Source organism: Athene noctua, chromosome 1 (genome assembly GCF_965140245.1).
Source record: "Athene noctua chromosome 1, bAthNoc1.hap1.1, whole genome shotgun sequence".
NCBI classification, from domain to species: domain Eukaryota; kingdom Metazoa; phylum Chordata; class Aves; order Strigiformes; family Strigidae; genus Athene; species Athene noctua.
Window position 1 is genome coordinate 37539240 of NC_134037.1, and position 24418 is coordinate 37563657.

At 38.1% G+C, this 24418-nt stretch overlaps 1 protein-coding gene across 1 annotated transcript in view; it reads left to right on the forward strand.

Annotated features, from left to right (window-relative positions):
* Window positions 1–24418, forward strand: part of MEI4 (meiotic double-stranded break formation protein 4) — an 85074-nt gene that overhangs the window by 24910 nt on the left and 35746 nt on the right. The window contains exon 4 of the mRNA XM_074922597.1: window positions 12380–12511. Within this exon, the coding sequence (XP_074778698.1) occupies window positions 12380–12511 (132 nt within the window). The remainder of the gene's footprint in view (window positions 1–12379; window positions 12512–24418) is intronic.

Below are 24418 nucleotides of genomic sequence, written 5' to 3' on the forward strand. Positions count from 1 at the left end.
AGGTGTGGCATCTTAAATGGGAGAAAATATCCTGATAGAACAGGGGCATTTCAAGTCTGCAAAGGGCTTTTTTAAATCATTCAGGAAGGGTGGAGTATGTCCACATAATTTGCAAGTGGCATGTTTTCTCTGAATAGCTTCACTGAAACAGATGACTTTTTATGAGAGGTTTTATATCTGCTGCCACCAAAATATTGATTTAACAGTTGTTCCTCTTGGCAGCCATTACTTCAATCAAACAGATTCAAATAGTTTAAAAATTGTATAAATCAATTATTAAGGGATATTCGTGATAGTTTCCAGATTCTAGGGGAAAAGGGAAAAATGCTGTGTGTACTAATAGCAATGTTTATAAAGACTTATTGAAGAACCCTTTTTAGAGATTTGGTTTTCTTTAAACTGAACTGAATATGGAAATAAATATGTAGCATTCCGAATTAGTAGTGGAAATTGTATAACTAATTCTTCATGTGCTGTGTACCAGATATCTCCCAGGGACTTTATGCTTCAGTTTTAATCATCACTGTTTACTCAAGTGGTGATTGAAATATCAAGATTATAGGTTTAAAATAAAATTACCATTAATTACAAGGCTGTCATCTGGAAAGAGTGGCAAACTACGAATTTTGGTTCCAGGAGGATGCTTAAATCCCTCCAGTATAAAAACATTAGGAATTTTGTTGTATCTAACCTTACTAACTGTCAGAAAGCATTTGTACAGACAGTCACCAGTGCAGCTATAGTATTTGACACAACTTTCCCTCTGCCATCCTCACCTATAAAACTGTCAGGAGTTGTCAAGGAGGACAAAGGGCTGTGAGAAACACCTTCAAAAAGTGAACAAAGAGAGAAATGACTGTGGATTGCACTTAACGCCTCATCTTCAAAAGCAATCTTAGCGCTTTGCTGCAGAGCAAATTAAATAACTTAAAAAACCATTGAGAATTGGAAAAGAGATAATTATCTCTACCTTAGATGTAAAGGAAGAAAAACAGCAGCAGAATTACTTGCTGTAACTGTTGAGTCCTATTGTTTGAGATGTTTCTAATTATAAAGCACTGAAAGCTGTAGGAACCAGCGAAGACATGTACTCAGAGCTTTTCCGCCTGGATTCAGTTGCTTAAAGCTGTGCACTTTTGATAGAATTTTTGACCTGAAACTCCAAATTGACACGAGTATCAAAAAGAAAAAAAAAATCTATAAGATACTAAAGATAAAAGGAAATATTACTATAAAACCGTTTAAATCAAAGAACTACAAATAAAAGTAGCCTCTTGAATTTCCCTTTTAAAATTTTCTCTTCTTCCTTCATGCTTGGAGAGCAGCTCAGAACTCTGCACACAGCTGTCAGAAACATAGTCTTTTGGAAGAAGCCTTCTGGAAATATCTAGAAGGAGTCTCAAGTCATGGCTGCTAAAGGTGAAGCATGAATGCTCTGAGGTTGAATCATCTACTTAATGGCCTGCCTCCGCACCTTCTACTGGCACGGTCTTGCATCCCTGTATGGCTGCTACAGAAAAGCTTATGAGGATTCTGTGTCTAATTCTGGTACAGATGAGTTGTTGCTCTCATGTTGCAAAATCTATGGTTAGTTGCTGCTGATCTATGGAGCAAGCACGTTGCTTGTCACCAGTTTTTGAGTCCTCAGCACCGAGACTCTTGGACTTCTGTATGGATATGTTGCTGTCGGTGCATTGCCTTTTGATGTGCAAATTGTTATTCATGTTGAGTAACTGCTGTCAGCAGAACCACTTGTCCTATTTATGCAGGTTCTTTGCAAGTCCTGCTTTCAAGCAAACAGAAGCTATTACAAGAAAACTCGGCGAGAATGTATTCAGTTTGAGGAGCCACTGGCTCTACTTTTCAAATGGACTATTCTACAAAACATGGGAAAACATTTCCCATGGAAAACTTCCAGAGGAGCTATGGTATATAATTACAGCGCCGGTGGAGTAGAAGCTTTGTCCCTTCTTCAGAAAGGAAGCACAGGAACATTTTCTTTTTCCTTAATCTACCCGTTTGGGATTTTGTAACGGCTAGCTCCATCCACCTCCATAGGGACATAGCAAACGTGCATCTCTCCTGCTCCTAGATGCATCGCTTACTGGACTGAGATGTGCCTTTTCTGTTGAGATTTATCTCTTGTTGTCCAGCATGTATTGGAACAACGGATCATTTCTCCTCTATTAGAAAAATGCAACAGTCAGAGGCACTAGGGATTCCCAACTCCCTGTGCTGTTCAGAATATCATGTGTGGTTTATGTTTCTGGTGAAGGTTTTGCACAGCTCATTGCATTAGGGCAATTCAGAGAGGACACTAAAATCCTTTTACTTGGACAGCATCCTGGAGCCTTCCTGGAAGCCTGGCGTGGTGAACCTGAGCTGGCTGTATTTTCACAGTATATGGAATTAGCTTCAGAAGTCAAATCCCTAGAACAGAAATTTAGATAATTCATACTTGTCTTATTTACATCTCTCATATATACAGCTGTGTAAAACCTCAAGACAGTTATTATTAAGGAATTCAGAGTCTTGTTTCCTACTTTGGAGACAGAAGAAAAATACTTTTATATCTGGCTTCTTTCAGTGCAGTTTAACTGTATTCAAATGTTTCATGGCAAAATAGAGTTACAGGGTGCTGCGTTACATAGGATTTATGTGATGTGATCCCTAGTGGTGTCGCACTAGTTTAGCAGCATTGTTAACAGAAGTTCAGCTCACTGGTTGTACTTCTTCTGGGTGCAGCTGATACTGTAATTTGGAGCATGGCTAATGCATCAGTTATGTGCCAGAAGATCCTGACCTTCACCCTGGGTTCTGTGCAGAGATCTGTGTCTGTTTCTTGGACCTCTTCTTTTAATCAAAACACTAAAATAGAAGACAGTGGTACATTGCCTTCAATATTGTAGAGTAGAATTGTGCTGTGTAGGGCTCTTAGAAGAGACTGCTTTCTGGTGCCTTGTTCCTGTTCAACAAATACCTCATCCTTCTGTCCCACCTCACTCATAAATCTTTTTAAAAGAAGACCCAGAAGGAAAAGAGATGTGTTTCAGTGACCTGTGGCTGTTTGCTGCTTCTCATGCTATATTTAAAACATCAGTATTGACTTTGAAGATGCTGTCAAGAGTCATGAATTACCTGCACTGTTCAAACTAAGCAAAAAAAAAAAAAAAAAAAAAAAAAAAAAAGTTAAGGGCTATTTCCTTCGGTTCTTTTAACCCTTGTCCACTTTGGAAATTACTTTACAATCACAATTACTCTACTTTAGGGTAATTGTTTAGAAGTTGTTTTGTGTTAACAGTATCCAAATGGATGCTGAGACATAAGCATCTTCTCTAGGAACTTTTTGTATCCTGTTTGGGACTTTACTGTCTGGTTTTTTTCTCTCTCTTACGTTCCATCTAAAAGTCTTTATGTAGAATTTTGCAAATGCTCAGCTATTACTGTTGATATGTTTAGCAGAAAAGCAAACGCAAGAGTTCTGACTACTAGTTAAATGCCTTTACCCGATGTTTGGGAGAGAAAGGATTCGCAATTCCTCATGAAAATGACAAGTTGAAATGTAGTACAGTGAAAAGCAGAAAGAGAGAAATGTTTGAATCTAATTGGCAATTATATAAAGAAATGTATGGAAGTGTGCTTATGCAATTGAAAAACTACACATTAATCAAAACCATGGTTTTGAATCTTTTCTTATCTAGGATACAGTTTGTATGTTTCATTAGTGACTGAAATTGCCTGGAAGAGAGTAATCATAAACTGATGGTTTTAATACATGTGACAGTATGTATTTAATAGATGCGCCAACTAATTGTGGGTGACGATAAATTCCCCTGGCCGTGTATAGTTTGCAGTATCTTTTGTTGGCAACTGCCAGAACAGTACTTAACTCAGCAGTTTTTACAAGAGTCTTTCCTGCTCAGGGACAATTAAGATTTAAAAATAGTTCTTCATGTCAACGGTGGTTCCCAAATATAAAACTAGTAGGCTTCAGTTTTCCTAAATTAACTGAGTCCCAAGGGGAATATCATTGCTCTTGAGACTTGGTGCGTTTTCATTGACCAAAGAAACAATTTTGTTTATGTAGTGGCAGAGCAGTTCATTTGTATGAATGTTAAAATGTGTTGCCGGGATTTTATGGTCTAGTAAGAGTCAATGTTTGAATCTCTTGATTGTTGAATTAAATTTTCCAGCAATCTGTTGTTCTATGTAGAGCTATTTAAGTGAAATGGTAATCAAAATCCATTGTTTTGTAAATCACTATGGTCTAAAGCAATCACCAAACTGACTGACTCTCATTTGCTTCAGTAAAGTGGATCATAGGAGTAACTAGACAGGAATGAATGAAAGAAAATCTTGTCTGCCTCTTAGACTTTTGTCCAGCTTCCCTCCTCAGCCAGCCTCAGCTGATATGTATCATGCACAAAAGCTACAATTATTGAAGCGTTACAGGATGAAATTAGCAGGATTTTTTTTACCATTAAGGCAAAAAAGTTTTATTCATGGTTTCCAGCCTGCCTGTAATGCCGTTTTGTCAGGACCATCTCTTTTCCTAATAACGTCATTACCTGTTTTTATCCAAGTAATTAGCCTAGTATTCAGGGTATTACAGATTATTTCCGCTAGGAGGAGAAAAAAAGAATGGAATAGGCCTTTACTGTTCTTTTGATTTACAAATTAAGTATGGGGGGCCCTTGCCAGAATACAGGAAGTTCTTGATTTTGTTGAATTTTTGTTGAATGTGGCAGGAAATATATATCAAAAGTTGTTTGTTTCTTTCCTCTGCCCTCAGTCTCTCTCCAGTGAATGCTTTCTGTCAAAGATCTCTTAACTTTCTGTAGTATTGCATTAGCACTGTCATTTTGCTGCTTTGTCATCTCAGCAATATTTGCAGCAGAGACCATGTTGAACAGCAACATCAAAGCCCATCCTTCAGTCCTTCACTTATCATGCCTGTGTAAAAGCATTTGGATTCTATCTAGGCCTTGTTTTCTGTTACGCTAGCCATGCTGTTGAACAAAAGGACCTAAAATTGTTCTATTTTTTGATCTCAGGTACCATAGTAGGTGGTTATTCAAAGGGAGGATATGACCATCTTAGCTCTTTCGTTCCATTCTGGTTACTTCCAGATGGAGATCCAGGGCTGTTCCTGCTGTCAGCATTGTCTTTCTCTTCACAGAAACAATCAGTTTGTTGCTTTTAACAGAGGTCGTGCCTTTTTTTAGTATTGTGGGAAAATAACCTCTTATATCCTCTAGTTTTTGAAGATGGCTTTTTGGTAGTAGTCCTCAACCTTTGCTTAAAATGTGTGCATACTTTAATAATGAAAATCTTAGGGTTTCCCTGTTCTATTTTCTGTTTACTAATGAACCTTTTCTCAGCTTAATTTTATCATGCTTCTCTAGGAAATATTTTTGTGTGCCCAAATAGGGTGTGTGGTTGTGTTATGGTGATAGGAGAGAAATTAAAAGTAAGCCTGTAGAGCCTGTTACCTGCAGCCAGTTGCAAAGACAGTTGAGTATTCCTTGCCTGCTTTTTAATGCTCAGCTCCTCCAGTGAAATCTGTAACCCTAAGCAAGGTACCCCTATTCTTCCTAGGTATGCAAGCCAGATACTTAGCATCTTTAAGTGGTATTTAAAGTAGCTCACACATTGTGGGCAGAGGGAAGAAGAGTAAAGAACTGGGAAATAAAGATCTGAAATCCATTTTCATTTGCAAGGACTGTCTGTAAATCTTAGATACATTGATTTACATCCCTGAATTTCTTTAAAGATGACCAGCTCACTCTCAAGTTTAAAAAACTAAAATATACCTGTTTTCTGTAATTTATCCAGTGACTTTTCCTAAGTAGTCCTCAGATTAAAAATCTGAATCCATAACTCTTCTGCTGTGAGTGAGCTCATGTTTGTTGCTTAGTGTCTTCTGCATCCATTAGCATGGCTTGGCAACTCAGCATCACCAGGCAGACACTGACTAGGACTAGTTAAGGACGAATCAAGAATAATACAAATGTTAATCTTTCAGGCTGGGAAGGCATTGTATCTAGAGCTGTTTCTTCATAATCAACGGAATATTTACACTAGATATTAAAAAATCGGGCAGCAGTAACATCAGAGTTGTCTGAGTGGCAGCTGTTGTGAATGCTCTTTGTTTAACTGGGATTGATACTGGATCCAGCCTCTTGGATGGATTAGATATTTAGATGCCTAATTCATGAATCCCAAGAAGATGCAACATTCTTGATCTCTGACAAGTTAGCATTGCTTAAAGTAAATTTATTGGTGAAAACTCTGATGCCAGCAGGATCCCAGTTGTCTTCAGTAGTTAGCTGGATTTCTCTATAGATCAGTTTCTTGTACTTAGTCTTCAGATGAACTGATGACTGTGTGTTTGGGTGCCTCAAGGAAAGTGTTGCCTTTTCTGTAAAGGTGATTGGGGTGAGGCAATGTAAGCAAGGCACTTGGTTTTAGTGTATGGAAATAGATACTATCATTTTGAGGTAAACACTAAATTAAGCATAATGGTGATTTGCAGCCCTGAATTCCTCTAAGGACATCCAGGTTGTGCTTTAGTTTTGGGTTAGGGTTTTTTGTTTGATTGGGTTGCTTTTTTTGGTGTTTCTTAAAAAAATCAAACTCGCAACAGGGTCTGTTATGTGTATTTTATCCCATGAACTAAGTGTCATTGTTTTATGTATATTATCCAGCTCAAGAGAATGTAAAGTGCTCAAAATGGGAAAGACAAGTAAACTATGAAACTGAAAAAAAAAAAAGTTAAATAAGTTTAGAATGAAAGATTTAGAGACGGTATTATTATAACTGTAGAATTTCTAATATAGCATGTTTTACGCTTGAAAGTGAAGATTAAGAGGAAGCTACCAGTGTAGCAGTTTATCTCAATAACATACAAAGCTTTGTAACAAAGTTTAAAGAATAATTAAAGATCTAGTGATAAATGATAGAAAATACAACATGAGTTTACCAGAGATAAATGGTGGAAGAACAACCTAAGAGCATTCTTTGTAAAATAAACCATGTTTACTGATGAAAGATTGGGGAGCTTTTATCTGGTTTTCAGTAAAGCATTTATTACGGAACCCATACTAGCAAATGTTAATGAAACTGAAAAATATGTTCTTTAATGCTTTCATATTTTGTAATTGGATAAGAAAGCAGCTAGAGAAGTAGCAACAAGTTGTGCTGTGCACTGAGTACTTGACAGGACAAGGAGGGGAGGGGAAAGGTTTGTGTATGTCAGTCAAATAGAGAACAGGCTACTTAAGGGTAGTCCAGTCAGTTGGTGTGCTGGGCCTGGTCTGAATCTGTCCTCATTACTTCAGCAGTAACAGCTTTCCCTAATGCAGGAAAGGAGAGGGTAAACACCTAGGAAGTAGCCTGGGAAATTTATTTCTGCCAGAGAGCTTGGTAGTGTGAAGAAGCAGTAAGGGTCACAGGAAGGTGACTGCAAGTGCATCTCCTTCATAGCAGTTTCTATGGTCTCTCATCTCTCCTTCTCACTGATGTGGCAGCAGCAGTCGATTTAGCTTAGTTTAGCCTGTGGACAGGAGTAAGCAGATGCACTAGTTACTGCTTGTTTTGCTAGGGAACTGGTATTGGGTATAAGCATATATGGAGCCAGGAGGACCCTGCTGATCAGTGCATCAGAGTGACTTTTAGGCAGCCATAAAGAAATAAACCTAAGAAAGAGACTTTCAATCTGTGAACAGAAGAAATTGCAGTTTCACACTCCCAGTCTGACATACAAGCTTCATGGTCAGGAGCAGTGACCGGGAGGAGTTAATACACTTCTTGGAGATCTTTCCTCCTCACTCCACAAATTCAACAAAGCTTTACTTAAGCCAGTAGGTTTCACATTTCTTTCAGTGAATACCATGATATCTCTTGCTTTTATTTCTGGCTTTTCCAGCACCATTCACCAAAGTGTTCTGGGTTTTAGAATATTTAGCAGGCTGGCTGCAGGTTGTTTGTTTCCCCATGTCCATCCTCTGTACCTCATGCCAGTGCTGTATTACAATAATTCTTTTCCAGATACTGAAATATTTTGGTTTAATTTTCTTTTTTTTTGCCTTTTCTGAATTTTTTTATTAAAAAATTGTTCATGCCATTTGCATTTTAGCTTGTTTTTTTGTAAACATTTTTGGTGCATGCTGTCAAGCATGCTGCAAACAGACCTGCCTCTGTTGTACATGACACTGTCATAACATTTTTCAGCTAAAGCTCTGGAAAAAAAGTACCAGAATACTGTGATATAAAACGCAACTTGCAGCAGTGAGGCGAACTGGTGGTCCTAGCAGAGAACATCAGGTTTAGAAGAGTGGAGAGAAGTGTGAACAAGATTATGAAGGGGAAAGGGCAGAGCAAAGCTTGAGAGGAGGCTTACAGAGCAAAAAACTGGAATAATATGTATCAGATCCCAAGACTTGAAGATAGGAGAAATAGTGCAGCATAAACAGGAGGAGAGATAAATCACAACCATCAAATTACAAAGGAAGCAACGTGACAGTAAGATATGAAAAGGGGTATTAATGCCCTCTGTATAAAAGTAAAACTTTTCAATTGGTATTGATGAGTTAGGAGTGGAAGTCAGTCTGGACTAAATGGGCAGAGGGGCAGGGGTGATAAGAATTTAAAGGCAAAAATGCTGTTTTGGTTTTAACACCTCACAGTTTGAGGATACTTGTAATAAGCATTTGCCTAAGTCCTGTGTTGCCAAATATGTCAAGTCACTTGGGGAAAAGAGGTGTTACTTGGAGTGAAACAGAAACTAAGGTACAGTTTTCATAGTTGCAGGGTCTAGTGAATTGTGCAATTTGTGAAGGAATTACAAGTTTTCGATAACCATTATTAAAGAAAAGTCTAACACATTCTGATAAATTAATTCTAAACAGATAATTCCTAAGTGGCTATTTTTATGCTGGTTTCCTGGGGAAACAAGGCTCGTAGGTGTGTGCTGTTTTGCTTGTCAGTCTTTTCCTCTACTAGTAACTTTTGAACCTGATAGCCAGTTTTAAGTCACTTGGAAAGAAGTGGAAGGTCAAACATACCTTCCAATAGGCTTTAAAATCAGTGGCAGGGTGGAGGAGCAACCAAATTAGCATGTTTGAGGCAAGCAGGACATTGACATTATATTGACAATCCACACATCCTTCCCAACTACTGGCATAGCATTGCTCTCTCTTGCTCTGCATCCTGAGGAACATGGGAAGAGAGCAGAGACCAGCGTGTGGGAGGAGGGTTAGGGACAGAAGATGCAGCTCCTGAACAGTGAACGAGGCTCCATTATTTTCTTGTTTCTGATTGTATGTTTTTTACAATTTAATTTTCTAACTGCTTTTACCTGGGAGTCCCTGAAGAGCATAGGTTTTATTTCATCTATACCATTAAGCAAGCTCAAGGGATTAAAATGTTTCTGCTGCTTCTTAAATGTTTGATAGATTTGAGGTCGGAAGATAGTTTTATCTTTAATGAAACGGCATACTATTTGAACTATTATCAGTTTGAATGCTGCCAGAGTTTAATTATCAATCCATGAGCATTGCTGTGAAACAGTCTTACTTCTGTTCCCTAATTACAGATTAATTGCTTGTATGCTATGTTTGTTCCATATGCATATAATGTATATAGTCTGTGAGAGTTACTTTAACCTTCTTTGCTGTTTCCTTATTTTCTTAAAATATATTAAGAGATTCACCAAAATACAATATTAAATCCATACTCTTTAATAAATCAGTTAGCAGGTGGGATTTTTCAATGGCATCGGTAGCCATATCTCAAGTACCCTAAAATCCCTATTTATTTCCCTTAGTAGAGGCTCAGGCTTTAAATTTGAAAATCCCCTGTTACCTAGTCCTACAGAATTCCAACCAGAAAAATGTTACTCTTGCCAAACCAGAAAAGATATTTGGAATTCTGTGAAAGATCCTATTTTAGTTAAATCTCAGCTGCTAGCATTGATATCTACCAAAAAAAAAAAAAAAAGTTTCACTATAAGTCCAAAAATCTTGTAGGCAAATAGAAGAGAGCTTAAAAGAGAACAATCATGATCATGTTTGTGTGTAAATATATACATTTAGTGTGTTCTTTGGGAGAGGTAGCGTTGAAAAACTACTCTGGATTGTCTATTTCACTTGCCAAAGGCAAATTAGTAAGTATACTCAACGTTACACTGAAAATACGTAACTACAATATGTATCCATCCATAATTTATAAAAAGATGTAAAAATGAGTGGGAACTTCAATGAAAAATATGCTATTTTTTGCTTTATTTAAACCTCTAGTAATGATTTGAAGCAGTTGTACCCTTTTGGAATGTGAGTGCTCCAAGGCAGAACTATCCAGGTTATGCAAACTTTGTTTCTGTCATACAATTTTAATAGATAGTATGGAAGATCTTTCAAAACAGTAAATATCTAGATTATTTTTAGGAGGAGGAGTCATTGTTTTTCTTGGAAGGGTATATGGAAGTCTGATTTTAATTCATATATCCTCAAAATTACATGTAGGCACATACATTATGTTATCCTTTCATATTGTTTTATTCAGAAACCTATTTTAGCTCGCCTTCATTCACATTTTGTCTTTATAGAATCCTTCGTGTATACATCTATGAATGATTTTAATATCACAGATTTTCAAAGCTATATACGTACAATTAATGAATTCTCTTTAATATGAGTTTACTTTGTTTCCCTGCATGTTTAATTCTGAACATGAGACTTGTCTGTCTTTTATAGTTTTCTTTTTATATTTGTTTTAGGATTATGTGCTAAAGTGAGGTGATTAACAGCAAAGATTTATTAAAATTTGATTGTTATGACTGTGAATAGGAGGTTGTCTCATTTTGGGCAGATGATAACCAAGCTGATCAAACTCCTCAGCTCTCAGAGGCTGGTAAATAGGTGTTGCATCAACTGACAGGGCAGTTCGGCCATCTGATCAGGCAGACAAGCAGTAACTGTGAATGTGAAGCTGCTGATTAACCTGTTTTTACAGCAGAAGTTTTCAGTCCACCTCACTGTCTGCTTACCTAGCCCGAAATTTTCTCAGTAACAATTTTATGGGAGACAGTGTTGAAAACCACGGTAAAGTCAAGGTAAATGTTACTGCTTTTCCCTAATCCACTCAGCTGGTCATCTCACTGTAGAAAGCTATCAGGTTGGTTAAGTACAGTTTCCCCTTAATAAATCCATGCTGGATTGCATTCTTGCCTTTAGTGTGTTTGGAAGTGATTTCCAGGAGGATTCATCCTATGCAAACTTGTAAATGGTGGGCAAGTATTTTTATTCTCATATATATATATATATATGCATGTGTCTGCATGTGTTTATACATACGTGAGCTGGCTAGTGGAATAAACTAGATTGTTAAAAGGATGCGGTGGTCTGCTTTTGAGTGTTTAAGACATGGTAGTTATTCTTAGACATACGAATTTGGGTCAGAGTATCCTTTTGTCAGTCAAAAATACTCATTTACAAAGAGATACTAAGTATTGATATTTTAGGGGTATATGTTTATCTAAAAATGTTATAGTCATATTTAATGTGTATTACTTTTTTCTTTGAAAGAACTCCAGTACATTTATATATAGAAATTATAATTTCTTCTATTAGTGTTTTACAAAATAATGTCGTGTTTACTTTGTAGAGCAGTATGTTTCGTTACATAATAGCTATATGTTTCCACGTCAGGGAACAAGAAAACAGCTTTTATTGTTTTTAATAGAAAAATCTGTGGCCAAAAAAACCCCACTACTAATATAATTCTCATGTAAGTTCACATTACTCCTCATGTGGTTCAGGAGAAATGCCTTGGTTACAGCTTGTTAAACAACAATATGGAAGTGAATTGTTTGAATTTGAAAATACAGTGTATCTTCTATCTCTTAGCATTTAATAAACTTTATTTGTGATAACTCTATTGACAGAAAACTCTACTATAGCTCTTAGCTTGCCCATGTGTTTGAATTTCAAAGAATTTGTTTGTTCATTTGTCTATCTGTGACAAACAGAATTACTGTATGTGCAGGGTAGTCACCCATCTTCTATGACAGCAGATGGGCATGATGACAGCTAATGCTGAAAAGCTGCCTCCTAGGGAATTCACAGGTTTGGAGAAGTTTGTTCATATGACAGTTTCCTGTGGTGCTAATCTTTTGAGAAACAAAAGTTTCTAGGTAGTGGGTATGGGTTTCTCATAGTTACCATATGTATTTAATTAGTAAACTGTCTAAAAAGTTGATTTTTTACCTGTTTTCTTAAAAATTTTAGTATGTAAATCCCATTTCTATTTAAGAAAACCTGGAGTATAAAAGCTGGAGACGTCTTTTTGAAAATTTAAATTTACTGTTCTCTCTTTTTAGTTTCAGGCACTGCATGCTGTATCACACACACTGGCTTTGCTAGGAAGAAACAACATACTAAGAAATTCTTTAATATCTCTTCTACTATCAGAAGTACGTCAGTTTGCTGAGCACCTATTGCAAGCTCACCAGGTACTGTCATGTTTTCTTTTGGAGAAGGGCCAGAGTGTGGTGTTGGGTAGTGTTTTGTCTGTATCTGTTTCATAAAATGTAGTAAGTGGATCATTCTATAGAATATGCAGGTTTAAGAATCCACAAAATGCTAACACCTAACTTTAACAGCAGATTTAAAAAAAAGAAATATAAAGTAAAAGAAAATTTCCTTATGGACAAAAGTAAAATTATCAGAGTTAATAACTAGACTGTATTTATTTTTTTGTTTTAAGATCACGCTATATAGTTTGGAAAATATTTGAAATATTTAGTTAAAACAATTACTGCAACATGTAAACTGTTGGCTATGCAGGCAATACAATTTAGTGATCCAGGTGGACCTCCAAAGAATTATGTCTATCTAGCTCATGTAAAACTGGAAAGAAAGTTGCAATATTTTATTTCAGAATTCGATTTCATTTTTCACATTATAATACTGATTTTCATGATGCAAAAGTTATCCAACAATTAAATTTGTGTTTAGTTTTTTGCAGTGAGAAGCAGAATCAGAAAAGCAGAATAAAATGGAAATAATCTTTTTGGTAAAATTTATTCTTAGGTTAAATTTTTGCAGTAAACCATAGAGTTTAAAAAAGAGTAAATGGATGTTCCTTTAACATTTGGAGAAGAGATGTATGAAATAAATTGGATTTTCATGGATTTTTTTGTGTATTTGTGTGTGGTGGTATGTATTTAATGCAGACTGTTCAGTTTCGCTTGGGATTATGACTTTGATTGTACACCGTCCTAGGAGGGTCAGTAAAAAGCGTGCAGCATTTTGGTGACAGATAAAGTTATTGATAGATATAGAAAACATTCATCATAGGTGTATCTAGTGGTGGTACAGTTAAAACAATGTTTTAAGTGTTGCTCAAGCAGTCTTAACTTTATTCTTTTTCTCTCTAGGGTATTGGAGTAAATTCTGACTGCTGGAGAGGGGACATGTAATTTCCAACCCAAATTTCTAGTATGTTTGAATTACATCTGAAAAGGCTCCAGAAAGGCCAGTTTTGAAAGAACTGGACAATGAGCTGTGTCTCATTAAATCACCAGTAGCATACCAGAGTTATTGATGGCAGCCAAAAGCAAACAGACTTTAAACAAATGTAAGGATAAGGAAGTGTGCAATTAGGAAAAAGTTTTGGTTTTTAAGTTTAAACAAGTTGCTCATTTTTAACATTATTAAATCTCACCTGTTTAACAGAATTAGTCACCTTTCCTTTCAGCAGAGTTTTTGCCAGAACTCTTCAGTACTCCACACTGATGGAAAGTTTACATTGTGCATTGCACATTGCTGAGTTAGGTACTATGGTACTACTTAACTTTGCCATACAGAAATTGTTTTAAGTATTGGTATCCTATTTGGTACATAACATTTATTTCTAAAACGTTCTAAAAGCAGTTTGACTCCTCTTTGGCTTCGCTTTATGTTGGAAAGAACCATATATTTGGTTTTAAGATCATAATAAGAGAGATTACAAAACTGTGTAATTTGCAGTTAAGAAAATGGAAGTGGATTGGTATCATATGGTTTTAACTGTAAAAGATTCTCTTTAGCAACACAAGTGATTTTGATTTTTCTAATGGCAAACTATTTTATTATTGGCAGTGCAATTTCTTTATCTCTGGGAAGGTAGTTGAAGATCTGATTCCTATATAATTGTGCAGAAGTTGGTAATTTAATCCCTGAACAATTCTTATAACACAACTGGTATAATAAATTGCTTAATTTAGTCTCACTAGAGTGGTTTGATACCCCTAGTTGATGGTACAGCATGTTTGGTGTTTTTTTTATAGCTTGGAAAGCTATCACTCTGCTTGATTTGTATTTTAATCCCCCCCCACCCTGCCCTGTCAAAAACCAGAAACCTTCAACTGTACTTTCTGGAGCAACTGAAGAAAGTTTTATCTAGCACTGAAGGGAAAGTGTCTGTAGAGTGGGAGGCAATTTCCAGGGAGGCAGACAGAAACTTGTACTCACGTACTGAAAAGAAAAAAAAAAGATCTTTCTGATCTTGTTAATTTATTCTGTTTCTTCATATTTAGTATATGTTGACTGAAATTTGGGATGGTAAAATGCATTTGTTAAACGACCTTTGCAGCTTCAGGACCCACCAAATGCTTTTCCAGGTTAAGTCTTTGCTACCTGTTACCTGCAGATATCATGTTGAATTACAAACCTTTATACATTCTCTATGTGATAATTATTTCTGGAAATACTCTTTAACAAAAACCTTTCTATTTAACGGAATAGGACACTAAACTCTAGTATTTCTGACATCCTGATTTACAGACCTGCTTCAGAGTGTTTCAGACTTTGTGTATCGCTTGTTTTGGTAAGCATGATTCTAGATAGGATTAAAATATTTCTTGTTTTATAATCAAAACTACCAATACGGTATCAGTTTTAAATATACTAAATGACAGCTTTAAAAAGATTCTTCATAAATACTTAAATTAGAATTTCCAAAAGGATAATACTTCAAATAATCAAACTATATTAGACAACAGGTATTCTAATCATGTATTGTTACTTAAGCAAAACTGCTGTTAATTGCAAAGGCGTTTCATGTCTTTCACTTAAAACAATCAAATTAGGGAGTCTGAACTTTAGTTATGATTAAAGATGTGCAAATACCTGTTTTCTTTTTGGTTTGTTTTGTTGTTTGATTTTTTTGGTTATTGTTGGCAGATAGGAGAAATAAAGAAATCATCTGAGGCAGGGTTAGACTGCAGTTGCCGTTTTTAACATTTGGTGAAAAACAGAACTCAAAAACATACCTTATTTATCCAAGCAAATTTCTGTGTTTTATTTCTGTATAATTTTTATAAAAATCTGAATATATTTTCCAACACTAACTTGGATTGGAAAAAAAATTCCTTTTACTTTTTCTAAATGAATCATCTAGATATGAGTCATTTAGGATCACCTTCTCCAAATTTGGAAGGGATGCCTCCTGACAAAGATAGGACAAGACAGGTAAGACCACCAGGAGGGCTGCATGGATAAACAAGGAGCTCCTGGACAAGCTCAAACACAAAAAGGAAGCCTAGAGAGGGTGAAAGCAAGGACAGGTAGCATGGGAGGAATATAGAGAAATTGTCCAAGCAGCCAGGGATCAGGTTAGGAAGGCCAGAGTCCTGATAGAATTAAATCTCTCCAGGAATGTCAAGGACAACAAGAAAAACTTCTGTAGTACATCAGTGAGAAAAGTAAGACTAGGGAAAATGTGAGCCTTCTCTGGAAGGAAATGGAAGACCTGGTTACCCACGATATGGAGAAGGCCAAGATACTCAGTGACTTTGTTGCCTCATCAGAAAGTGCTCTAGCCATACCACCCAAGACGCAGAAAGCAAAGACAGATTCTGGGAGAATGGAAAACCACCTACTGTAGGAGAAGATAAGGTTCAAGACCATCTAAGGAACCTGAAGGTGCACAAGTCCATGGGACCTGATGAGATGCATCCACAGGTCCTGATGGAACTGGTGTTTGAATTGACTAAGCCACTATCCATCATACCTGAGAAGTCATGGCACTCAGGTGAAGTTCCTGCTGACTGGACAAGGGGAAACATTACCCCATTTAAAAAAGGGTTAAAAGAAGACCTGGAGAATTACAGGCCAGTCAGTCTCATCTCTGTGCCTGGCAAGATCCTGGAGCAGATGCCTCTGGAAATTATCCTAGGGCACGTGGAGAATAAGGAGGTGATTGGTGACAGCCACCAAGGCAAATGATGCCTGACAAATTTGGTGGCCTTCTACAGTGGGGTTACAGCGTTGGTGGATAAGGGAACAGCAACTGACATCATCTACCTGGGACTTGTGCAAAGCGTTTGACACTGTCCTGCACGACATCCTTGTCTCTAAATTGGAGAGACATGGATCTGATGGGTGGACCACTTGGTGGATAAGCTATTAGCTGGATGGTCACACTCAGAAAGTCGTGGTCAAGAGCTCAATGTCCAAGTGGACAGCAGTGACAAGTGCCATTCCTTGGGGACCGGTGCTATTTAACATCTTTTTTGGAGACATGGACAGTGGGATTGAGTGCACCCTCAGCAAGTTTGCTGATGACACCAAGCTGTGTGGTACGGTCAACACGCTGGAGGGAAGGGATGTCGTCCAGAGGGACCTGGACAGGCTGGAGAGGTGGGTCTGTGCAAACCTCATGAAGTTCACCAAGGCCAAGTGAAAGGTCCTTCACATGGGTCGGGGCAGTCCCAAAATAAATACAGGCTGGGTGATGAGTAGATTGAAAGCAGATCTGCAGGGAAGGACTTGGGGGTATTAGTGGATGGAATATCTTAATGGCTCAGGGGCAGGCTGTCCCCAGGTGCTGTAAGAGAAGCCAGGTGCCAGAGAAGACCACCTTGGCTAAATAGGGAGCTTCAGCTGCAGTTCAGCGAGAAAAGGTGAATTTATGGCCTTCGGAAGAAGGGGCTAGCCACACACAGTGATTACAAAGATGCTGTGAAGCTATGCAGGACAGAAATCAGGAGGTTTAAAGCCCAGCTAGAAATTAGTCTGGCTTCAGCAATCAAGAATAACAAGAAATGTTTCTATGTCAACAGTAAACGAAAGGCCAGGGAGAGCCTCCATCCCCTGCTAGAAGCAGGAGGAAACATGGTAACAAGTGATGAGGAAAAAGCTGAGGTCCTTAACGCCTTTTTTGCCTCAGTCTGTAATAACAAGACCAGTTGTATTGAGGGAATCCAGCCTCCTCAGCCAGAAGACAGAGACTGGGAGAATGACTCCCCCGCAATCCAGGAGGAGACAGTCAGTGACCTGCTGCATCACACAGACACACACAAGTCTATGGGACCGGATGGGATACACCCGAGGGTGCTGAAGGAGCTGGCTGGGGTGCTCGCCAGGCCACTTTCCATCATTTACCAGCAGTCCTGGCTGATTGGGGAGGTCCTGACAGATTGGAAGTTGGCCAGTGTAATGCCCATATATAAGAAGGGTCAGAAGGATGATGCGGGAAATTACAGGCCTGTCAGCTTGACTTCAGTGCCCAGGAAGCTGATGGAGCAGCTTATCCTGAGTACCATCACGCAACACATGTGGGACAACCAGAAGATCAGGCCCAATCAGCATGGGTTTATGAAAGGCAGGTCCTGCTTGACAAACCTGATCTCCTTCTATGACAGGGCGACTTCCTTATAAGATGAGGGAAAAGCTGTAGATGTTGTTTACCTTGACTTTAGGAAGGCCTTTGACACCGTTTCCCACAGCATTCTCCTGACAAAACTGGCTGCTCATGGCTTGGATGGGCACACGCTTTGCTGGGTAAAAAACTGGCTGGATGGCCAGGCCCAAAGAGTTGTGGTGAACGGAGTTAAATCCGGTTGGTGGCCGGTCACGAGTGGTGTCCCCCAGGGCTCGGTGTTGGGGCCACTCCTGTTTAACATCTTTACTGATGATCGAGACGAGGGGATCGAGTGCACCCTCAGTCAGTTTGCAGATGACACCAAGTTGGGTGGGAGTGTTGATCTGCTCGAGGGTAGGGAGGCTCTGCAGAGAGACCTGGACAGGCTGGAGCCATGGGCTGAGGCCAACTGGAGGAGTTTCCATAAGGCCAAATGCCGGGGGCTGCCCTTGGGCCACAACAACCCCCAGCAGTGCTACAGGCTTGGGGAGGAGTGGCTGGAGAGCTGCCAGTCAGAGAGGGACCTGGGGGTGTTGATTGACAGCCAGCTGAACAGGAGCCAGCAGTGTGCCCAGGTGGCCAAGAAGGCCAATGGCATCCTGGCTTGTGTCAGCAATAGCGTGGCCAGCAGGGACAGGGAAGGGATCTGACCCCTGTACTCAGCACTGGTGAGGCCGCACCTCGATTCCTGTGTTCGGTTTTGGGCCCCTCACTCCAAAAAGGACATTGAATGACTCGAGCGTGTCCAGAGAAGGGCAACGAAGCTGGTGCAGGGTCTGGAGCACAGGTCGTACGGGGAGCGGCTGAGGGAACTGGGGGTGTTTAGTCTGGAGAAGAGGAGGCTGAGGGGAGACCTCATCGCCCTCTACAGCTCCCTGAAAGGAGGTTGCAGAGAGCTGGGGATGAGTCTCTTTAACCAAGTAACAAGCAATAGGACAAGAGGGAATGGTTTCAAGTTTCACTTGGGACAACTTGGACATTAGACTGGAATTAGGATGTATTTCTTTACAGAATGGGTTGTTGGGCATTGGAATGGACTGGCCAGGGCAGTGGTGGAGCCCCCATCCCCGGAGATGTTTAAAAGTCGCGTTGACATAGTTCTTAAGGATATGGTGTAGTTGGGAACTGTCAGTGTTAGGTTAATGGTTGGACTGGATGATCTTCAAGGTCTTTTCCAACCTAGAAGATTCTTTGATTCTGTGAATGTGCACTTACAGCCCAGAAAGCCAACTGTATCCTGGGCTGTGTCAAGAGAAGTGTGACTGGCAGGTTTAGGGAGGTGATTCTTCCCCTCTATTCCGCCCTCATGAGATCCCACCTGGAGTAATGCATTGATCTGCGGGGCTCCCAACACAAAAAGGACATAGACCTGTTGGACTGAGTCCAGAGGAGGCCATGAAGATGATCAGGGGGCTGGAGCACCTCCCCTATGAGGACAGGCTGAGAGAGTTGGGGTTGTTCAGCCTGGAGAAGAGAAGGCTCCAGGAAGACCTTAGAGTTGCCTTCCAGTATGTAAAGTGGGCCTACAGGAAAGCTTGGGAGGGACTCTTTATCAGGGACTGATAGGACGAGGCATAATGGTTTTAAACTGAAAGAGGATAGATTTAGGTTAGATGTAAGGATGAAATTCTTTACTGTGAGGGTGGTGAGACAGTGGAACACATTTTCCAGAGAAGCTGTGGCTGCCCCCTCCCTGGCAGTGTGCAAGGCCAGGTTGGACGGGGCTTTGAGCAACCTGGGCTAGCAAAGGTCTTCCTGCCCATGGCAGGGGGGTTGGAACTAGATGATCTGTAAGATTCCTTGAACCCAAACCATTCTATGATTCTATGATATCTCACTATTTTTAACTTCCTCATTAAGACTTGAGCTAAGCTACAAATAGTTTGTAAAGTGTTTGCATTCCAGAGTATGGAAGAAATGCTCTGGTTGTGTAGGTTTGTGGATATGTCCTTTGATAAATACTGAAAATTTTTTACTTCAAAATTCTGACTGATTTTAGTGAGTTTCTATCTGTGTCATCTTGGAACAGGCTTATCTGTCTATGACTCAGTTTTAAAGAGCTATCTATGTATGCCCCTAGCTTTACAAATTTAAAAAAAAAAAGGTGGACTCTAGGAGAATGTATCTAATGAACTACACCAGAAAAATACAGATTACACTGCATATTTTTATATTCCCTAATTGGCTAAGTTAATTAATCTTGGAATATGACAAATTAATGTGAAATAGATTAATAGTAGAATTTTGTTCAATATTTTCGACCAATATTCCCACATGTTAATATAGAAAATAAAATTAAGGAGCAGTGTGGTTATCCTTTTCACCCAGTTAAGATTAATTTTATGGTAGTAAACTTTCAAGCAAGTTAGTAGGTTGCTTTAATTCTTTTAAGTACTTCATCATGTACTTAAGTGAAGCTTACACTTCAGCATTTCACTGACACCAGGACACTGTCTTCTAGGGAAGAGCATATTAACATAAACTCAGTTGTATCCCTTAGTTTTTACTGATGTTGGATATGTACTTTTAATTTTTATCCATAATAGGAATGTTTCATGCTTCATAAATATGGTTTATAAGAATACAGTATCTGAAACTTACCTTACTATGGAATAGAAATCTTATGATCCCCAACTGGATTTCTACTGCAGAGCAGACACAATTTTAAGATACTGAGATTTCAGAATGGTATTGTGGAATATGGATTATTTTTTCAAATGTTGAACTCACCATGATAGCAGATCTTTCTTTATGATAACTGTTTCAAAAATGGAGGAACAGAAATGGAAAGCGCTTGTTGGTTCAGTGCCCATTTCTAACCCCCCAGGTGCTAATTCCAAGAACTCTGAAAAAAACAGAAAATAGATTTGAAAATAGACAAAGGGAGACATACTGTGAGGTTTTGGAAAGCCCTGTTACTCAGTAGTTGCTGATACATAGCTTATTTAGCATTGCATTTTTATATCACATTACTTTCTCTACACTATTTTTTCATTTTTAAAACTTATAAAATTATGTTTCTATCACAAAAACTGTACATTGTATAGTTTGGGTTTATTTAAATCAAAACACCAAATTATATATAATTTTTAATGTTATATGTAAGCATTAAGTCCAAATCCAAATGTGGGATGCTAGCTTTTCTCTTGAAATGAATGGCACAGTTAGACTGACACAGGATACATGATGGGATTCGTCCTATTTAGTTTAGAGGTATGGAGTAGACACCGCTGTCTACTTTTCATAGAAGTCAACCAAGCAGCTAAGGTTAACTAAAAAATTACCCAACGTGAAGATAGATAGTTGTGCAAGGCTTTGTTGAATATTACATAAATTCTTGAGAATCAGGCTCATTATGACAGAATAGCTTTGACTCAAATGAGCTAAAGGAGTTAGACACATGGTGGGGTTTGTCTCACTTAACTTCAGATTTCTATGATGTTTTCATCTAATTTGCTTACTTCAGTTTTCTCTTATAACCAGTGGAGGGAAAGAGGCATTTCTTGTCCAACCTATTTTGAATGTAAATAATATGATAAATGGCCCTCAAGTTGTCTGCTTCTCTCTTCTGGATATGAGGAAGAAAACTTAAACTGATCAGCTGAAATGTAGATATTTCTAGACATCTAAAGTTAAGGGAGGAAAATCCTGTCATATCTCTCTGAAGATCTCTTCTGGATGATCTAGGCTAGAGCTGTTACGCCAGTAAGGGCATGATCCTACAGAACAGTTGTAATAGGTAGTCATGCAAAGTGTACTTCTGTCTGAATACTGAAAAATTAATGTAAGTAATCTCACTAGGTGTTTGTAACAAGTTATATTTCAGTTAGGATAACTAATGAGTTAACTTAGTTCCTAGATATTAAAATTCTTTTTGTACACATTGTTGGGAGAGATTGATGATGACCCAGGGTGCGGGATACATGTATTAGAGCTTCTTGTAATGTTCATTCAGCTATGGTGTATCTGATGCTTATGGCTCTAAATAGGAAGCTCTGGCAAAGTAACAGTCTGTGCAGGCAATGTATTTAGGAAGAAAAAGAACAAGGAGGAGCATGGATGCAGAATGGTTTTTAGCATTTTCCAAGATTTTTGTTGCCATTCAGCACTGCATAGCAAACAGTTGGGTCACTTAAATGAAGAACTACATGGGCAGCAGCTCTCTGTGGAAGCAGATGACGGGCTGAAATATTCCTGTGGCTGGAGAGCCCTTTTTTTTTTAGCAGTCCTGCAAATTAGAGACATTGCAAATGTCAAGATGAACTAGCTCAGTTGGTAATCAATCTATTGGGGAAAATTGAGTTTGCCTGGAGCCGTGTTCAGCTGGATAACAGAAAGGTTTGAAGTGCTAAGAGCTGAGCTATTAATGTCAGGGCTTGTCTTCATAGACCTTTCTCCATGCAGCTGTTCTGTATCTAGTGAATGCTGTAGGCAGGTATGGTGCCCACCACATGCTTTATGCCAAATGCAAATGTGTCTGATGTGATGTAGAGAATTCTTCAGATAAGCTTTCCTTCCCAAGAAGTCTTCTTCATTTATGCAATATATCTAATCTCTTCAGCCATAAATTTATATATGTTGTAATAGAGCTTTTTTATGGGTTAGGAAAAAAGCAATACTATTTTTCCCAAATATGGTATAAAATAGCTAAAATCATTAATTAGAATAAAATATCTGAGAATATTATGCAACTAGAAAAGTTAAATGCATTTTGCAGTCCACTGTTGTTCAAGGTACTAAAATGTCTGTCTGACATATTTGGCTTTTTCTAGTTTCTGTTGTTGACTTTTACTAACACGTCAGATTACTAATACTTCACTCGGGTAAAAGAAAGATTGATGCCATCTAGACCTCATGAAGAGAATTAAACTTGCATCTCAACATCTGTTCATCCTTTTTAAGATGTCATTTCTTTCCTTATTATGCTTGTAGGCACAAATTGTAACATTTTTGAAGTTGTGAATGGTTAAATACACTGCAAAATGTGCTCTGGGTAAATGTAGGATTATTTTTTATTTCATGTGACTGCTGATGCTACGCAGAACAAAGGAAGTAATGGCTGTGTAGAATAATCAGTGGATCTGCATTTTGTCTCAAAGATGTATACCTAGTTTGGAGATACGGACTTGTGAACACATAAATCTCTCCCTTGGAAGACAGGAGTGAAAGAATCAGTTGAGACTCGGTGTATGTCAGAAGAGTGCCATACACCTTTGAGGTGTATACCCGCTTTTGCTGCATATGTCATCCCCTATTACAGATTAGATTTTAAGATGCGTGTTTATCAGACAGATCTGGAAAATGACAAATGGTTCATGCGGTTTATCTTCTCTCATACTATCATAAAATGATAGCACTAAGGAGAAAGGAGTTTAGAAGTATCCTGACAGAGCTAAAAGGTAGTAGGACTTTTACTGCACTTAGGTGCTTGGCAAAATTGAGGATGACATGTAATCAGAAAACCTTAGGTGTGTTTGGGAATAGAAGCAGCAAATATCGATTACATGAGGAGAACTCTGTGTTATTGTCAACTAAAGAATTATTACTCTTGGTATTGTTGAATCATCTCATTCATGAAAACATATACTGGAAATGGAAAAATGCTTAATTACAGAAATCGGAATATATCATACCTCAACCAGTAAACAAGTAATGTTCCTGGAAGTCGTTTCAAATTATGCACAAAATCCAGGCTTAAAAAAAAACAACCAAAAATAAGATGGTTATATATTAAAATGACCTATTAGAGTTCTTGATACAGTAAAAAAAGTTCAATGAAAGCTTATCTGGGTTGATGCTGCTTTTACTTCCTTATTCTCAGTGCTAATTACTGTCCTCTTCCTATTGCTTTCTTTACATCCTAGTTAATCCTTTTGCATGCTTGAAATGAGAATGTGAATAAAAAAGAAGCATCTTATTTTTGTGGCATATATGGTATACCTCTTAGTCTGGAAGACCATTTGATTATTACTTAACCTGTGTCTCCAAATAGGTAGTTTTAATGCTCCTTTTAACCTTTCCTCACAGTGTATTCTTGCTTACTGACAGTGATTTTTAAAACAGAATGATGCTACAGAAAATTAATCACCACTTCCTTAATGCTTTTGGATATTGGAGGTGTCTGTGTGAATTAGCATATATACCATATGTACTCTTAAAAATTCAAATAACATTTTGTTACAGATCTACCCTCTGATTTTCTTTTTTGTTTTGGAGAATCATTTGAAGTCTTCATTACAATGTACTGTTAACACAGCTTTACTAAATGCCTTTCAGGATACAGTATAAATGCACAGTTCCTGTGTCAATGGCTTTGAAGTTTATTTGCTGCTTTAGTATTTCATAACGTCATAAAACAGAAAAGGAAAGAATTGTAGCACTAGAATTTCTAACTAGAAGTTACTGTTATAATGGATTTTTGCTTGGAAGGATAATTACAGTTTATAATTAAAACTATCTTTAAATAAGAGCCTAGCTAAATATAGTAAAATGTAAATGGAAACCATAGAAAAGATAGGGGACACTAGTGAAGTCATCACTTCATCTTTTCTTTCAAACCATTGTTTTCATTTTACAAGACACATCAATATTTTTGGATTTTTTAGCTTCACACACACTTGTTTCTAGACATGTGGGACAGTGCTGTACATCATGACTTCGAACATCAGCTTGCCCTGCTGGGACCTCATTCATTGGTTTGGATTTTTTGCTAAAAATACCTTTGAAGCTGTGT